This window comes from Aquarana catesbeiana, linkage group LG04 (genome assembly GCF_042186555.1).
Source record: "Aquarana catesbeiana isolate 2022-GZ linkage group LG04, ASM4218655v1, whole genome shotgun sequence".
Taxonomy (NCBI): domain Eukaryota; kingdom Metazoa; phylum Chordata; class Amphibia; order Anura; family Ranidae; genus Aquarana; species Aquarana catesbeiana.
The window spans coordinates 263185006-263201635 of record NC_133327.1 but is presented as its reverse complement, the minus strand read 5'-3'; the positions used below and the strand labels follow the sequence as shown (position 1 = coordinate 263201635).

The following is a 16630-nucleotide window of genomic DNA, read 5'->3' as shown; positions in this document are numbered from 1 at the left end:
AAAAAAAAAAAAGCTTCTAAGTGCAAACGCGGCTAAACACGGCATGTAAATGCAGCATGTAAAGGTGGCAAAACGGACGTTTTTAAATGTCGGTTACTATCTATCAAGTTGAATTGTTCAGGAGAGGTTGTAAAACGTCCTGTGTACATTAAGCCTACTGTACCACTAACTTGCAACAAGTATGCAGATCAAGAGTTCTTACCTTATTTCTTGCATTACAACAGCTGCATTTACAGTGTTGTAGACAACTGCATAGTATTGTAATATACAGTATGTCACAAAAGTGAGTACACCCCTCACATTTTTGTAAATATTTTATTATATCTTTCATGTGACAACACTGAAGAAATTATGCTTTGATACAATATAAGTAGTGAGTGTACAGCTTGTATAACAGTGTAAATTTGCTGTCCCCTCAAAATAACTCAACACATAGCCATTAATGTCTAAACCACTGGCAACAAAAGTGAGTACACCCCTAAGTGAAAATGTCCAAATCGGGCCCAATTACCAATTTTCCCTCCCCGGTGTCATGTGACCCGTTAGTGTTACAAGGTCTCAGGTGTGAATGGGGAGTAGGTGTGTTAAATCTGGTGTTATTACTCTCACTCTCTCATACTGGTCACTGGAAGTTCAACATGGCACCTCATGGTAAAGGACTCTTGGAGGATCTGAAAAAAAGAATTGTTACTCTACATAAAGATGGCCTAGGCTATAAAAAGATTGCCAAGACCCTGAAACTGAGCTGCAGCACAGTGGCCAAGAACATACAGCGGTTTAACAGGACAGGTTCCACTCAGAACAGGCCTCACCATGGCCGACCAAAGAAGTTGAGTGCATGTGCTCAGCGTCATATCCAGAGGATGTCTTTGGGAAACGACGTATGAGTGCTGCCAGCATTGCTGCAGATGTTGAAGGGGTGGGGGGTCAGCCTGTCAGTGCTCAGACCATACGCCGCACACTGCATCAAATTGGTCTGCATGGCCGTTGTCCCAGAAGGAAAGCTCTTCTAAAGATGATGCACAAGAAAGCCCACAAACAGTTTGCTGAAGACAAGCAGACTAAGGACCTGGATTACTGGAACCATGTCCTGTGGTCTGATGAGACCAATATAAACTTATTTGGTTTAGATGGTGTCAAGCGTGTGTGGCGGCAACCAGGTGAGGAGTACAAAGACAAGTGTGTCTTGCCTACAGTCAAGCATGGTGGTGGGAGTGTCATGGTCTGGGGCTGCATGAGTGCTGCCGGCACTGGGGAGCTACAGTTCATTCGGGGAACCATGAATGCCAACATGTACTGTGACATACTGAAGCAGAGCATGATCCCCTCCCTTCGGAGACTGGGCCGCAGGGCAGTATTCCAACATGATAACGACCCCAAAGACACCTCCAAGATGACCACTACCTTGCTAAAGAAGCTGAGGTAAAGGTGACCTAAACCCTATTGAGCATCTGTGGGGTATCCTCAAACGGAAGGTGGAGGAGTGCAAAGTCTCTAACATCCACCAGCTCCGTGATGACGTCATGAAGGAGTATAAGAGGACTCCAGTGGCAACCTGTGAAGCTCTGGTGAACTCCATGCTCAAGAGGGTTAAAAGGCAGTGCTGAAAAATAATGGTGGCCACACAAAACATTGACACAATGGGCCCAATTTGGACATTTTCACTTAGGGGTGTACTCACTTTTGTTGCCAGCGGTTTAGACATTAATGGCTATGTGTTGAGTTATTTTGAGGGGACAGCAAATTTACACTGTTATACAAGCTGTACACTCACTACTTTACATTGTAGCAAAGTGTAATTTCTTCAGTGTTGTCACATTAAAAAAAAGTATAATAAAATATTTACAAAAATGTAAGGGGCGTGCTCACTTTTGTGAAATACTGTACTTATCTATCCATGAATTAGAGACCGAATTAGCTGTCACATATTGAAGGGAACGGTGCTGCAGAAAAAGATCAGCATAGCTCCAACCGCGAAGCAAACAAAAGCGTATCCCTCTGAGGCTCATGAGCAACCCTGAGAATGCCTAGTGGTGAACTGCATCAGAGCTGCACTTTTACAGTCACAACTGGAACTTTGATGATCCTCTCCTGCAGTTTACGTCAATATGTGACCAATAATTCGGTCCCCAATCCATGGATGGAGAAGTATATTGCAACACTAAAAAAATGGCTGTTACATACACAAATGTTCTGCAATCAGTTTGCTGGAACATTTGTTCACCTGCATTGCTTTTTGCTAAATTAGCTTGCTAGAATGCTTGATATACGTGTTTGTCTGCACCTCTGTCTGTTGCAATCAATCTGCTGGGACAAGCATATTGGTCTGCTGATTTACTCAATCCATGGATGGATTGTACAATATTTACTATACAAATGGCTGATATATATATATATATATATATGCAATTTCTTCATGCTTATTGGGATTTGTGGTACATCTGTATACCTACATTTCCTTTTTCTGAATTAGCTTGCTAGAATGTATGATACACCTGTTTGCCTAAATCTTTGTCTTCTGCCTGTTGGGAATGAGTATATCAGCTTGCCGAGATGTGTGATACATCTGCTGTCCCAATTCAATTTATGGGATGGTTATTATACAAAAGGCTGCTATATTGATAATCACTTTATAAACAGCTTGCTGCGTCTCACAATATATCCGTCTACTTGCATTGCCTCTTGTTGAATTAGCTGGCTGGAATGTATAATATAACTGCTTGGCTATATCTTTGTCTACTGCAATCAATCTGCTAGGACTAAGGGCCCTTTCACACACGCACCTTCCATTTAAATCAACAGGGGATCTGTCCCCTAATCGGAGCAGAACCGGGAGGATGACAGGTCCATGTCTGCTCAGTTTCTGCAGAGTGGACATGGACAGCCCCTGTTCTGCTCTATGGAGCAGCCAGAGGTAAATGAACTCCGCTGTTCATTTCTACCTGGCTGCCTCTGATCCGGGCCACCCAAATAGAAGAGGACGCAGTCCTCCTCCATTTTTTTTTAGAGGGTCTGATTAGACCCAGAGGTAGGTGGGTGTAAACGGACACAAATCCATTTACACCCACTGGTCCATAGCAATACATATAACCTCTGATCAGGTCTGCCTGAAAAACTGACAGGCAGACCTGATCGATCACCCATGTAAAAGAGCCCCAAGTATATTGGCTTGCTGAGCTTGGTGCTGTACCTGTTGACACTTTTTTTTTTTTTTTACACTTTTCTGACTACATATGAGGTTTGCGTCAACCAGTTGCACACTACTGGATGCATGTAAATTATTATTATATAGGATTTATATAGCGCCAACAGTTTATGCTGCACTTTACAATATAAAGGGGGGACAGTACAATTACAATACTAATAAATACGTCTAAATGCACATAGGAGATCTTTAAACTATCGGGCCTCAGGCATACACTATTTGTCCACATACAAACCCAGGCCTTTGTTTAAATGTATTCCACCATCAGCTGATATCATTAGAGGTTATGTACAGTACATATATACTGTCCCATAAAGGCCATTGAGTTTGAACATTTCTTTGTCTTATCCAATATCTTGCAATTTAATACTATATTGACTCAGAGGCTGGATCAGCGCTTTCAATTATTAAGTGAATAAATTTACAAGTTATGGAACTACAATAACCAATTACCAATGTTGCAATGGGATGATGTGAAGATTCACACCAGCAAGCCATCCTAATCGCACAGCTTCTGGTAAGCCATGTAGGTTTGATGTGGGAACTACTAACCTGTCTGTTTTTATCACAACATTTTCTCTCAAACATTTGTTATTTTAGAAGAGTATTCAGTAAAGATGTATAATGTTTTAATACATTTAGGTGGATAACTATATATGCCTTTTTCAAAATTATTCCCTACAAATAATATTTACAAAGGTATTAGTCTTCACTATTTTAGAAAGTGTTCCACCGCTCAGGTGAGTCTGAACCGTTTAATGGATAAACAGGTTGAAATCCTTCGAAAGGAAAAGGTGCTGGCTGATGCTGAGTAGATCAGAAATGGACGGAGTGATCTGGATATCCGCACACCGGAGTGTGGCTATCCAGATCACTCCGTCCATTTCTGCTCTTCACTATTTTAGTTAAAATAATTTATATATACTAACAGATCTGTATTTTGTATACTGGAAGTTATTTACACATCACTTGATAACACTTTATTACGACCTGTACATTTTTAATGGTTTAAAAAACAAAACACGTTTTAAGGGTGTACACACTGGGCACAGCTGAATCGAACCGTGCCCAAGTTGGCTTTTCCCCCTCACCCTGCTGGTCTGCACTCACAACGTGCTTGAAAGAACGTGTTCCCAGGCACGCTTACATCATCACATCGGTCAGCCAAACCACAGTGATCCCTGCTTCTGTGCTCAGTGAGCTATGGAGAGTTTTGTGCTCAGGCATAGTTTGCACTCACACTGAAACAAACTGTATGGGACTACAAGTGAACTTCATCCTACACCAGCTCTTCCAAGCAGTCCTGGGCACAGTACATTAAAAGGATAAGTTCACCTTTTTTAGACAAAATAATAAATGCACATATTTTTGCAGAAAAAAATGTGCATTTTTTATTTTTACCTGTAGGAGTCTGGAAAGCATTGCATCTGTGATCAGTGGATCAGGGATGCAATGTCAGGCTTCTGCAGACAAGCTCTGCCACTTTCAGTCCATACCTTCATGCGGGCTACCAGTTTGAAAGTTTCAGGGCTTGTGAATGAACTACAAGAGCACTCATTAGCATCCTCGCAGTTCATTAAGAACTACAAGTCACCTGCTGCGGAAGTGACAGTACTTCTAGTTCATTCACAGTAAATTGTAAATTAAAGAGGGAGTCCACCTAAAAAAAAAAAATATTAAAAGCCAGCAGCTACAAATACTGCAGCTGCTGACTTTTAATAAATGGACACTTACCTGTCCTGGAGTCCAGCGATGTCGGCAGCCAAAGCCAATCAATCGCTCGGCTCTCGGCTGCTGCTGCCACCATTCTCTGTGAGGGAAACAGGAAGTGAAGCGTTGTGGCTTCACTTCCCGGTTCCCTACTGCGCATGCGCAAGTCGCGCTGTGCGTCCTAAGTGTGTGTTTCCCAGGTGACAGCAGGGGGGGAGTGCGGGAAAAGGCATGACCCCCGCAGGAGTCTATTCCAGGAAGTGGGTGCAAATACCTGTAGTAGACAAGTATCTGCACCCCCCCCCCCTAAAGGTGCCAATTGTGGTACCGAAAGGGGGGGGAATCAGATGAGCAGCCATGTGGGCAGAGCTCCCCGTGGCCACACTGTTTTTGGATTGTGAAGCAGGTGGTGAGAAAAGTCCCCCCCCCCGCCCATTGTCACGGCGGCAGAAGCTGGAACATGTTACATGTGCCACCCTAAATATGGCTGGAACATGTAACGTAATTCAAAAGGTGAACTTATCCTTTACAACAACTTGCTCTTTACTTATCTATAAAAATGAATATGCATGGTGTTTTACAAATTATGAGAGTCTTCAATAATCAGATCTCTAGAGCAGGGTTCCTCCATGGGTTGCTAGGGGTTCCTTGAGCAATGTTCTGCCTCTCAAATAACTTCCCGCTGACACCATTGATCTTTTTAGTGATCTGTAAGGTAGAAATTCTTCCAAATGACCACAAGTGTAAGGAGCATTCCTCCCACTGATCATCGCACTAATGTGTCATGAGTTGTAGATATAGTCATTTTTAGCAGGGGTTCCCTGAGACCAGAAAATTATTTCAAGGGTTCCTCTTTGTTGAAAAAGGATGCTCCAGAATGTTCCACATTGGCCTACCTTACTCATCCAGGATTTTCGCTTACACATAGCCTTCCTCCGCTTCACTGCTTCCCAAAGACGTCTCTGGCCTGAAATGTATAAATAAAACAGAAATTAACATAAAGCATAGCAATACATTATGTAGTGTAATATAAACTTCTCATTGTAGCACAGCTATCAGAATGAGACAAAGTGGTAAATTGTGTTTTTTAATACTATATAAATATTTGGATGAAATTACCTATAATATAGATGAAGGTTGCCATTCATCCCTATTAGAGGAGTCTGTCCCCAGCAAACAGCAAATGTCCCTGGCAGATACTTTTATTGACAGCAGCACTTAGGAGCTGCTTGGGAGGCAGACAGGAGGACAGAACATCAGGCAGAGGGGAGAGAAATGCATTGACTGAGCTCACACAAGGCTCTCATGTCAGCACTGCAATAGCAAAGTAACACTGCCGTTGCTATCAGTCTGCACAGAGCACTGGACTACAGGTCCAAAGAATGTAATTTGAATTCACTGGGGGATCCCCAGAGCCCGGTCTTGCACAGCTGAACAATCCTGAGTGGGGCAGTTAAACCCTAAAATCAGCCATGCCTGCCATTCTTCTGGTGAGACTAGTGTGGAAGGTGTAGCAGCTACCAAGGGAAAGTGTATCCAGAGAAGGCTGCAGGTCTTTCCCTTGGGTGTTCAGGGGGTGATGAGGTTAAACCTTTCTTCCTGGTGCAGAGCTTGCAAATGTAAATAAGCCTTTTCTTCCTCCTCTGATGGAAGATGAGGGTGATAGGGACTCCCAAAGTCCCCACCAAGACCTGGAAGCCTGTGAAGGGAATAATAAGTGAGATCTGTGCAGCCTGTCGGTTGTATAGCGCAAAGCCAAGGAGGAGTTTCAGAGCACTTCCCTAGGGAGTACTGTGCAAAGTATATAGGAGAAGGAGTGTACTGTGCAGGGTATATAGGAGGAGAGGGGTGTACTGTGTAGAGTGTTTAGGAGAATGGAGGGGGGGGGGGTAATGTTCAGGGTATGTAAGAAAATAGGTCTGTGCTGTGCAGGGTTTATTCAGATTCAGAATACCTCAAAAATCCCAATAGGGAAATTATTAAACTACAATTACGCTCAAAGTGAAAACAAATACAGTTCAAAGTCAGCAAAGCAAGTTAGCAGTGTATACAGTAAATGAATTGAAGATAAATTTAAATTGAAAAGCTAAATTATTAAATAGATACTAAACAGTAAAAGAAACTGCAATCCAAACAAAACACAGCAAAGAATGAATAGCAGCAATTAACCTCCCTGGTGGTATGATTATGTCCGATTTTTGTGTCTCAAAGCGGTACATTGTTTTGCATAGAAATTTGGTGTTTTATATTTTAGGCCTGTAATTCTTAGTAATAACACACTTAAATCTGTCCAAATAAGAGTCTAGTAGATATCCCGGGTATGATAAAGTTTGAAAGACTAAATCATAAATTATAATATAATAAATAACTATAAATAATTATAAAAAATAATATTATAATAATAAAATGAATTTCCCCATGATTCACTATCGCTCAATTCTGCAAGTGTTCTAATTTATTATCGCTGTTTTCTAGCTGGTCTAAAACCACTTTTGAAGTAAAAGGACACTTTTTGGTTGCTATGGACGTTCTCCAGTTTCCAGGCAGAAAGAACATTATAAAGATTATAAAACTGCATACAGGACAATAGACAAAGCACTAGGGACAAAAGGTATGTGAAATGATTTCATACAGTAATGTAATCTGTGTGTACTGTATGTGCTATGAATTTTGAACTTGCCGCTGGGCTCCGCCCCCATGCATCACGAACCGCTCGCAGGGAACGGAACCCGGCACATAAAGGCATCGGGCAGAGGACAGAGCCCACAGCCACAGCGGGGGGACATCGCAGGATCCTGGGGACAAGGTAAGTACACTGCACCAGGATGCAATCCTGAGGGTGGATCGGGGTTACTGCTAATGGTACTGAAATTTAACCCCGAGCCACACTCAGGAAAACCGCCAGGGAGGTTAAACAAGTAGCAGAAAATATCGGACTACAAAAATATAGAAGGGGGTACACTTTCCATGGTGTACAGGCGGAGGGGTGTACTGTGCGTATACAGGATTAGGGGTGTACTAGTCAGAATATACAGGAGGATGGGGAATGTACTGTGCAGGGTATAAAGGAGGAGAAGGAAGAGGAAGGGGGGTTATAGTTTGCAGGGAGGATATTCAGTGCACTTCCCCTACCTCTGTGCTACAGGTCTGACAGGTGGCAGGAGGAATAACAACTACAGAACTCATATATAGAGGATAAAAAACATAGGCAAATGTGGCATCAGGGCCTGGGGCATTCACCAGCAGAATAGCAGAAGCAACGCAGTGCCAAGGTGCAGTAAGTTCAATTTAGGGAAGGGGGGGAGCTGCGCTGAAGTTGGTGCTGTCATGGAGGATGAAGGGATTGTATTGGGGTATAATTTTTGCTTAGGAGATACTCTGTGCTGCTTACTCTTGACCCCTGACTCCTGCACCCTGTGTGTTCTACCCTCTTGGCCCAGAGCAGAGTAGGCTAAGGTCTTATTTACCCATACCCCCTTTAAGCCATTCCCACTGTTATTGCAACTTGGTCACACCCATCGTTCGCCACAGCTCAATACATGCACCGCATCATTGCTCTCCTGACAGTGCCCCCTGGTCTTTCGTAATCCTGAGTCCTCTAAATGGTGGTGCAATGTAGTCATGTTAGGGATGCCACCAGTAAGAATCAAAGGCACCACTGCTCATCTCGTGATGTAATTTTCAATATTTTTAAATCTGCAGCTTCTATTAAAATAATACCTGTTGATCCTGCTATTAGGGTCTTTGGCCATACACTTCCTGTTATAGGGTGACAATGCTCTGCCCCGAGTCCTAAAGGTTCTCTTGCATTGTCACCCCTCTACAGGGACTTTCCATGGAGAATACAAGTGGCTTTTTTAACACAGCTTTAGGAGATCAGCAGCACTAAGATGCAAAAAAGTTTTAAGACTGCTAATAATTTCCTGGTGATGTCAATTCCCTCAATTCTAGGTCTAAACTATACAACCAGTGCTAGGCACCATTCCCCCCCCCCACCATAAGGGCACTCTCATCAGACAGTGATATTCCTAAGAAGCCGCGCTTTAGGACAAGTCTATATGGTAAAGGAACAGGTTGCTGCCTCCCTTACGCAAAACACTCACAAGAAGTGTCCTGCCAATGGTATATATTGTAAAACTTTGGGAAAGAACGGCGCTACCTGAAAACCTGTTTGCTAAGTTAAGTTATGTTATATATATATAACATGTTTTCTGTAATACAGAATATGTCTCCAGCTGTTTTGTATCACTGGTGGGTATGGCTATTAGTTTAGATACTGGGAATCTGTCTATCAGTGCCATATAGCATTATCTATCCAGCCAATTTCTTATATACTACATATACCATTCGTATTACAGGTTACATGCACCATTATCTATAGTATATATATACGTCTCCTACCCACTTGTACTAGTAAAAACAATCCCCTCCCATACATCATTGAGGGGTTAATAAGTTTGACGTACGAGAAAGAAACAAAAAACATTATGTTAATATTTCCTGTATATGCTTAGCAAACAGGTTTTCAGGTAGCGCCGTTCTTTCCCAAGGTTTTACAATATATACTCTCATCAGACAGGGCCACATGAATGCAAGTCAAGGTCTCACTTTATTTTAATTTATTTACCGTATATACTCGAGTATAAGTCGATCCGTATATAAACCGAGGCACCTAATTCCCTGTGCCCGTTGCATACCTCCCTGTGTCCATTGCATACCTTCCTGCGTCCATTGCATGCCTCTCTGTGTCCATTGCATGCCTCACTGTGTCCATTGCATGCCTCCCTGTGTCCATTGCATGCCTCCCTGTGTCCATTGCATACCTCCCTGTGTCCATTGCATACCTTCCTGAGTCCATTGCATGCCTCTCTGTGTCCATTGCATGCCTCTCTGTGTCCATTGCATGCCTCACTGTGTCCATTGCATACCTCCCTGTGTCAATTGCATGCCTCCCTGTGTCCATTGCATGCCTCACTGTGTCCATTGCATACCTCCCTGTGCCCATTGCATACCTCCCTGTGCCCATTGCATACCTTCCTGTGTCCATTGCATACCTTCCTGTGTCCATTGCATGCCTCCCTGTATCCATTGCATGCCTCCCTGTGTCCATTGCATACCTCCCTGTGTCCATTGCAGCCTCCCTGTGTCCATTGCAGCCTCCCTGTGTCCATTGCAGCCTCCCTGTGTCCATTGCATACCTCACTGTGTCCATTGCAGCCTCCCTGTGTCCATTGCATACCTCCCTGTGTCCATTGCATACCTCCCTGTGCCCATTGCATACCTCCCTGTGCCCATTGCATACCTCCCTGTGTCCATTGCATACCTCCCTGTGTCCATTGCATACCTTCCTGTGTCCATTGCATGCCATCCTGTGTCCATTGCATACCTCACTGTGTCCATTGCATGCCTCTCTGTGTCCATTGCATACCTCCCTGTGTCCATCGCATACCTCCCTGTGTCCATCGCATGCCTCCCTGTGCCCATCGCATACCTCCCTGTGCCCATCGCATACCTCCCTGTGCCCATCGCATGCCTTCCTGTGCCCATTGCATGCCTCCCTGTGCCCATTGCATACCTCCCTGTGTCCATTGCATGCCTTCCTGTGTCCATTGCATGCCTCCCTGTGTCCATTGCATGCCTCCCTGTGCCCATTGCATGCCTCCCTGTGTCCATTGCATGCCTCCCTGTGTCCATTGCATGCCTCCCTGTGTCCATTGCAGCCTCCCTGTGTCCATTGCATACCTCCCTGTGTCCATTGCAGCCTCCCTGTGCCCATTGCATACCTCCCTGTGTCCATTGCATGCCTCCCTGTGTCCATTGCATGCCTCCCTGTGCCCATTGCATGCCTCCCTGTGTCCATTGCATGCCTCCCTGTGTCCATTGCATGCCTCCCTGTGTCCATTGCATGCCTCTCTGTGTCCATTGCATACCTCCCTGTGTCCATTACATACCTCCCTGTGTCAATCGCATACCTCCCTGTGTCCATTGCAGCCTCCCTGTGCCCATTGCATGCCTCCCTGTGTCCATTGCATGCCTCCCTGTGTCCATTGCATGGCTCCCTGTGCCCATTGCATACCTTCCTGTGTCCATTGCATACCTTCCTGTGTCCATTGCATGCCTCCCTGTGTCCATTGCATACCTTCCTGTGTCCATTGCATGCCTCCCTGCGTCCATTGCATGCCTCCCTGTGCCCATTGCATGCCTTCCTGTGTCCATTGCATGCCTCCCTGTGTCCATTGCATGCCTCCCTGTGTCCACTGCAGCCTCCCTGTGTCCATTGCATACCTCCCTGTGTCCATTGCAGCCTCCCTGCGTCCATTGCAGCCTCCCTGTCCATTGCAGACCTCACTGTGTCCATTGCAGCCTCCCTGTGCCAATGCAGCCCTTCCCTGTGTCCATTGCAGCCACCCTGTGTCCATTGCAGCCCTTCCCTGTGTCCATTGCAGCCCTTCCCTGTGTCCATTGCAGCCCTTCCCTGTGTCCATTGCAGCCTCCCTGTGTCCATTGCAGCCCTTCCCTGTGTCCATCTGCCTACCTGATCAGCCTGTGTCATGCAGTCAGGCGGCGGCCATTCCAGTGTACAAAAGCCACGCCGCCTCCTCATCCTTGTCCGTGATAGGCTGAACACTCTGCTCTGTTTCCCAGCAGTCACTGTTCAGTGTTCCGCCTATCACGGACATCCTCTCATCCTGGTCCGTGGGATGAGGACGTCCATGATAGGCGGAACACTGAACACTGACTCACTCCTGGGAAACTGAGTGTTCCCCTATCACGGACGAGGAGGAGGCGCGGCTTTTGTACACTGGTCGGCAGCCGTCTGAGCATTACACACGGGCTGATCAGGTAGGCAGATGGCAGTGACTCGAGTATAAGCCGAGAGGGGCACTTTCAGCACAAAAAATGTGCTGAAAAACTCGGCTTATATTCGAGTATATACAGTATATTAGAAATGAGAATCCTCTTCTGTTCTGCAGTGAAATTGTAGCTCTTCAAAATGATTTGCTGTTGGTGAGCTTTTTTGAGCATAAACGTTTTTTTCTCACAAACCCTCCCCTCAGCTCATTTTTTGCTATTTTTCAAGCTTCTTTGAGCTTTTTCATGCTCCTCTCAAAAACACGAGTTTGGTAGAGTTTTTTTTCTGCCTTGTAGGAGCATATGCCTGTAAACTCCTGAAAAAGCCATAGTGCACATGGACACAATGGGGCTGATTTACTAAAACTGGAGAGTGCAACATCAGGTGCAGCTCTGCTTGAAACCAATCAGCTTCCAGGTTTTATTGTCAAAGTTTTAATTGAACAACCTGAAGTTAGAAGCTGATTTGCTATTATGCACAGCTGCACCAGATGTTGCACTCTGCAGTTTTAGTAAATCAACCCCATTGGCTAACATAGAGGGGAGTTTCCAGGCAGAAAAATATAGAGCTTAAAAGCCTGTAGGAGCAGCTTCTTTGAGCTGCAGTGTGCATAAGCCCTAAAGTGTTACTAAACCCAGGACACTGCATTCACTATATCTGATCTCCCACAGTACACAGAGCATGGAAATGCAATAGTTTTAGTAAATATAAACTGCTAAATACCATTTCTCTTTAGCAGTATATAGCAGCCTTGTGACTTTTATCAGTGTCTGGTTAAAGCTGGTAGGAGGAGTTTTCATTCTCCTGTGATTGTCCTATGAGACTGCTGGGCCCCTGACTCTCTGTCTGGACAGTGCTAATTGGCCCTGTGCTGATCACATGCACTCTCCCAAGAAAAAAAACAACTCTCTGCAATACACACCAAACTGAGAATGTGCAGCTTGTCCCCTTAGCTCTCTGTTCTATCAGGAGATGGATTGGGGACACTGGAAGAAGGAGAGGGACAGAGAAGACAGGATCAAACAGTCTTTTTTACAAAATGCGGAGGATTAACCCCTTAGGTTCCACAGTGAGTATAACAAGCATACTTTACTGCATATACAGAATGATTTCACTGTTGAGGGTTTAGTAACACTTTAAGCCCCTGTTCACACCGGTGCAACTTGTCACGCAATTAGGCAGTTCCAAATCGCATGACAAGTCGCACCCCATTGCAGGCAATGGAACCGTTTGTATCGCTGCAGCTCATGATGCAGCAATTATGAAAAAGGTTCCTGCACTACTTTTTACTGATTTCACTGTGACTTGCATAGACTTCCGTTTAATAAAGTCGCAAGCCGCAATGACACCAGCAGTGCAAATTGCACTGATGTACGGCTTTGAAATCGCGCTGAAGTAGCATGATTTCAAAGCCGCCCTGGTGTGGACCAGGGCTTAATAACACAAGACAAAATATTCTACAGCTTCTTATTAAAAAGAGTCGGTAGAAACATAATGCAAACAATGCTCTACCTAGTCACATAGGCCGGCCATACATTAAACATTTTCTTGTACAATCTTCCTTTATATTTACCAAAACAATATAATATGAGGTCAAACCTAAACACTTTCAATTTGTATGCAATCAGGTAGGCCCTTGCACTACACAGTTGAAGGTAAATCTAAAGGAAATTGAATAAGAAAATTGTATAATGTATGAGCAGCCTTACACACACTCAAAGTGGGATAAATGCAAGTGGGCTGTTCACTTTGGAAGGGAATGTTTCCTTAGCTTAGTGAATGAGATGAAGCTCTGCTGACTTCCATCATCCAATCATGTGTAAGCATAATTTATAATTTTTCTTTTATGTGATCACCTAGGGAAGCAAGCACACAGCAGCTTTTTTTTTTTTTTTTTTACAAAGGAGTGCATAGAGCAGTAATAATGTGCACAGTGTAGTAATTAACATCAGCAAGTTAACCAGTAGATCCAAGTTTTTCTGTTGTCAGATCACTGATGGGTGAACTGGGGCTGGATATTTTGGATGACTGCACTTCGCACAGTACTATTTAACTTGTCCAATAATATCTGCTGTACTGACTTGTTTGAACAAAAGGAAGGAAAATGTTCTCACCAGGTCGGCCCATGCCAATCTTCTCCAAATCTTCATTTTTCACGTAATCGAAGTGAGAAAGGCGCGTGATGTTGAGGTCATCACGTATACGCAAGAAATACTGCTGCAGTTGCACCTCGCTCAAGAGTTCCAGAAGCCATTCCGAACCTTCATCTGGCTGCATGCTACTCCCCAACCTCTGTGCAGAAGAAGAGAAATGTGTGATTTTCAATATACATATACTAAAAGGACTTCACAATCAAACTTTGTTTCTCTGCTCTGTGCAAACCTGGGAATATACAGAATGATAGATGAATAAATTCCACTTATGGGGGAGGAAGAAAGACTATGTATGTGTGGGATGGAAAGGGTTCCGAAGAGACTATGTTTAGCTGGAGGAGATTAGGCTCATAAAAACTGTCAACACTGTCAGTAGAAGGCTCTATGTTTGCTATCTTTTCCAGCCTCTGAAACCAAGTGTGAGAATTTTCACACTGGTACTAGACTTCCAGGTTTTACAGTGTGTCGGTGTGCTGCAGCAATGGAAAACCAACAGCAGCTAACCAATCACATCTTATCACAATAATAACACAATTAATCTACGATAACTATCGGTTTACAAACAAAATGATATCACCCCTACACTTACACTGCAAACAGTATTTAGACCAACATCACAATTCCTGAAAACTCATCTGTTCAGGGAAGACTATTCCACCTCTACCTAAAAACTGTACTTTTACCTTCTCCATCAGCTTATCCCTTGCAGTCATTACCCTTTGTATCATTTGCCCTTTCCTTTTAGATTGTATAGTGTTGAACAAACTGTTCTGTGATTTATAAATCTCGTATAACAATAATAAAAGCTCAATTTGAACATGTTCCATAGTATTATATTGTACAGTAACCACTGCCCATCTGCTGTACATTTATAAACATCCTCAGATGGGAAGGGTGATATCCTGGTCATCTCTGCAGCAATGATCACAATATAAATTTTTTTAGGCCTGGTGATTACCTACAAAGTAAAAGTAATCATAGCAGCTAAAAGAGCCGCTAGATTACTTTTAGAGTCTACCGCCCTGCTGCCGCCTTTGCTCTGTCATGTGATCAGGGAGCACAGTAAGGATGCGACCAGCAGGATCCAGCTCTAGGCACATAGATGTTGTTCTTCCTACTGTGTGATGCCAGGAAACTTGAAGTGATGAGGATTTCATCACTTCTGGTTTCCGTTCTTTGTTTACCTAGCCGTTAACAGACCATAAAGCAGCCGATCAGACCGATCTGTCTAATATACCCCAGATCTCTCCATAAAGAGGATCGGTCATAGCCTATGCTATTACAAGGGATATTATTCATCCCTTGTAATAGCCATAAAGTTGATCAGAAAAAAAATTAAGAATAAATTAAAGGTGCAGTGTTATAAACAAAATTTTGTAAAAAAAGAAGAAGAAGAAAAAGAAAAAATTTAAAGGGCCTCTGTTCCCCCATGCTCATGCACAAATGCAAACAAGTACGCAGGTCCTGCACGCATATGTAAACGGCGATTGCCCTACATATGTGAGTTATCTGCGAGAACGCCAGAGAGCAATAATTTTAGTGCCTGACCTCCTGTGTAACTCTAAACTGGTAGCCTGTAAAGGCTTTTAAAGCATTGCCTATGGAGATTTTTAGGTATTGTAATTTGGCACCAGTCCACAGGCAGACACAATTTTAAAGCATGACATGTTTGCCATCCATTTACTCTGCCTAACATCAGCTTTTATATTTTACCAAGCAATTGGATATTAGATTGTGTTTTTTGTGCATTAACGATCATTAAATAGTATTTTTTGAAATAAAATTGCGCATGAAAATCAGCTGCGTAAATATCATAAGACATTATTCTCTAGGGCCTCTGCTTAAAATATATATATATATGTTTTTTACACGTCAAAGAGCAATGGCAGAATTGACCTGGACTGGAAGTGGTTAAAATTGAAAGGGTGGACAAAAGTAAAAACTGGTATCCTCCTTTTTTTTTACAATTATATACTGCAAGAGATAATCAAATATTTACTGAAAACTAAAAAATGTGAATAAGCCTAAGCTGAAGTGCCAAAATATTTTCAAGAGCATAATGCTGCAACCATTTCCTGTAACTACATCCGGCAAATAATTACCAGGTAAACATCAGAATAGATATAAATGGCACGCTAAACATAACTTTCGAAAACATCCTGAAATGACTGCCTGTTATCATTGCATGGTATATTTGTTTCCTGTGGTCATATCCGTGGCACACCAGACACACGTGTAAATGCATTAAGATGTACAAAACCCAGGCATAGGGGAAAAAGGTCATTCATGTTCCAAGCTGGTTAATTAAAGATTTTATGGCTTAGCAAAGCCAGACATAGTTTTATCATGCTATACAAACAGTACGGCTGAGACAACATTTGAAAACTGTCCACTAAATACATAGGCTACTTACTGTATCTGTGTCACAATAAAACCTACAAATATTAGCAGTTGTATCTTTAAAAATAATTGTCATCTAAAACCTAAAGGAGTTTATGTATACGTATATACAACCCAGCATTTAAAATATACGTTCAGCAGACTTGTAATTAAATGTCAACCAGTCATACATTTTTTTTTTTTTTTGTCTACCCTGAGCTAAATTCTAGCCCAAATGTATGCGTTTTGTTGTCATTCCTCTTGACTCTTTCATTGGATGCAGGAAAAATAATGAGACATCAAACAAACTTGGTTAACAGAGTGCATTGG

The 16630-nt window shown here is 43.2% G+C and overlaps 1 protein-coding gene across 9 annotated transcripts in view; it reads right to left on the bottom strand.

The window, feature by feature from the left end:
• Nucleotides 1–16630, bottom strand: part of TNK2 (tyrosine kinase non receptor 2) — a 325816-nt gene that overhangs the window by 77865 nt on the left and 231321 nt on the right. For all 9 annotated transcript variants that reach the window (XM_073626447.1, XM_073626446.1, XM_073626448.1 and 6 more), the window contains 2 exons: nucleotides 13883–14060; nucleotides 5812–5882 (listed from right to left, as the gene is read on the bottom strand). In XM_073626447.1, the coding sequence (XP_073482548.1) occupies nucleotides 5812–5882; nucleotides 13883–14045 (234 nt within the window). In that variant the 5' untranslated portion in view covers nucleotides 14046–14060. The remainder of the gene's footprint in view (nucleotides 1–5811; nucleotides 5883–13882; nucleotides 14061–16630) is intronic.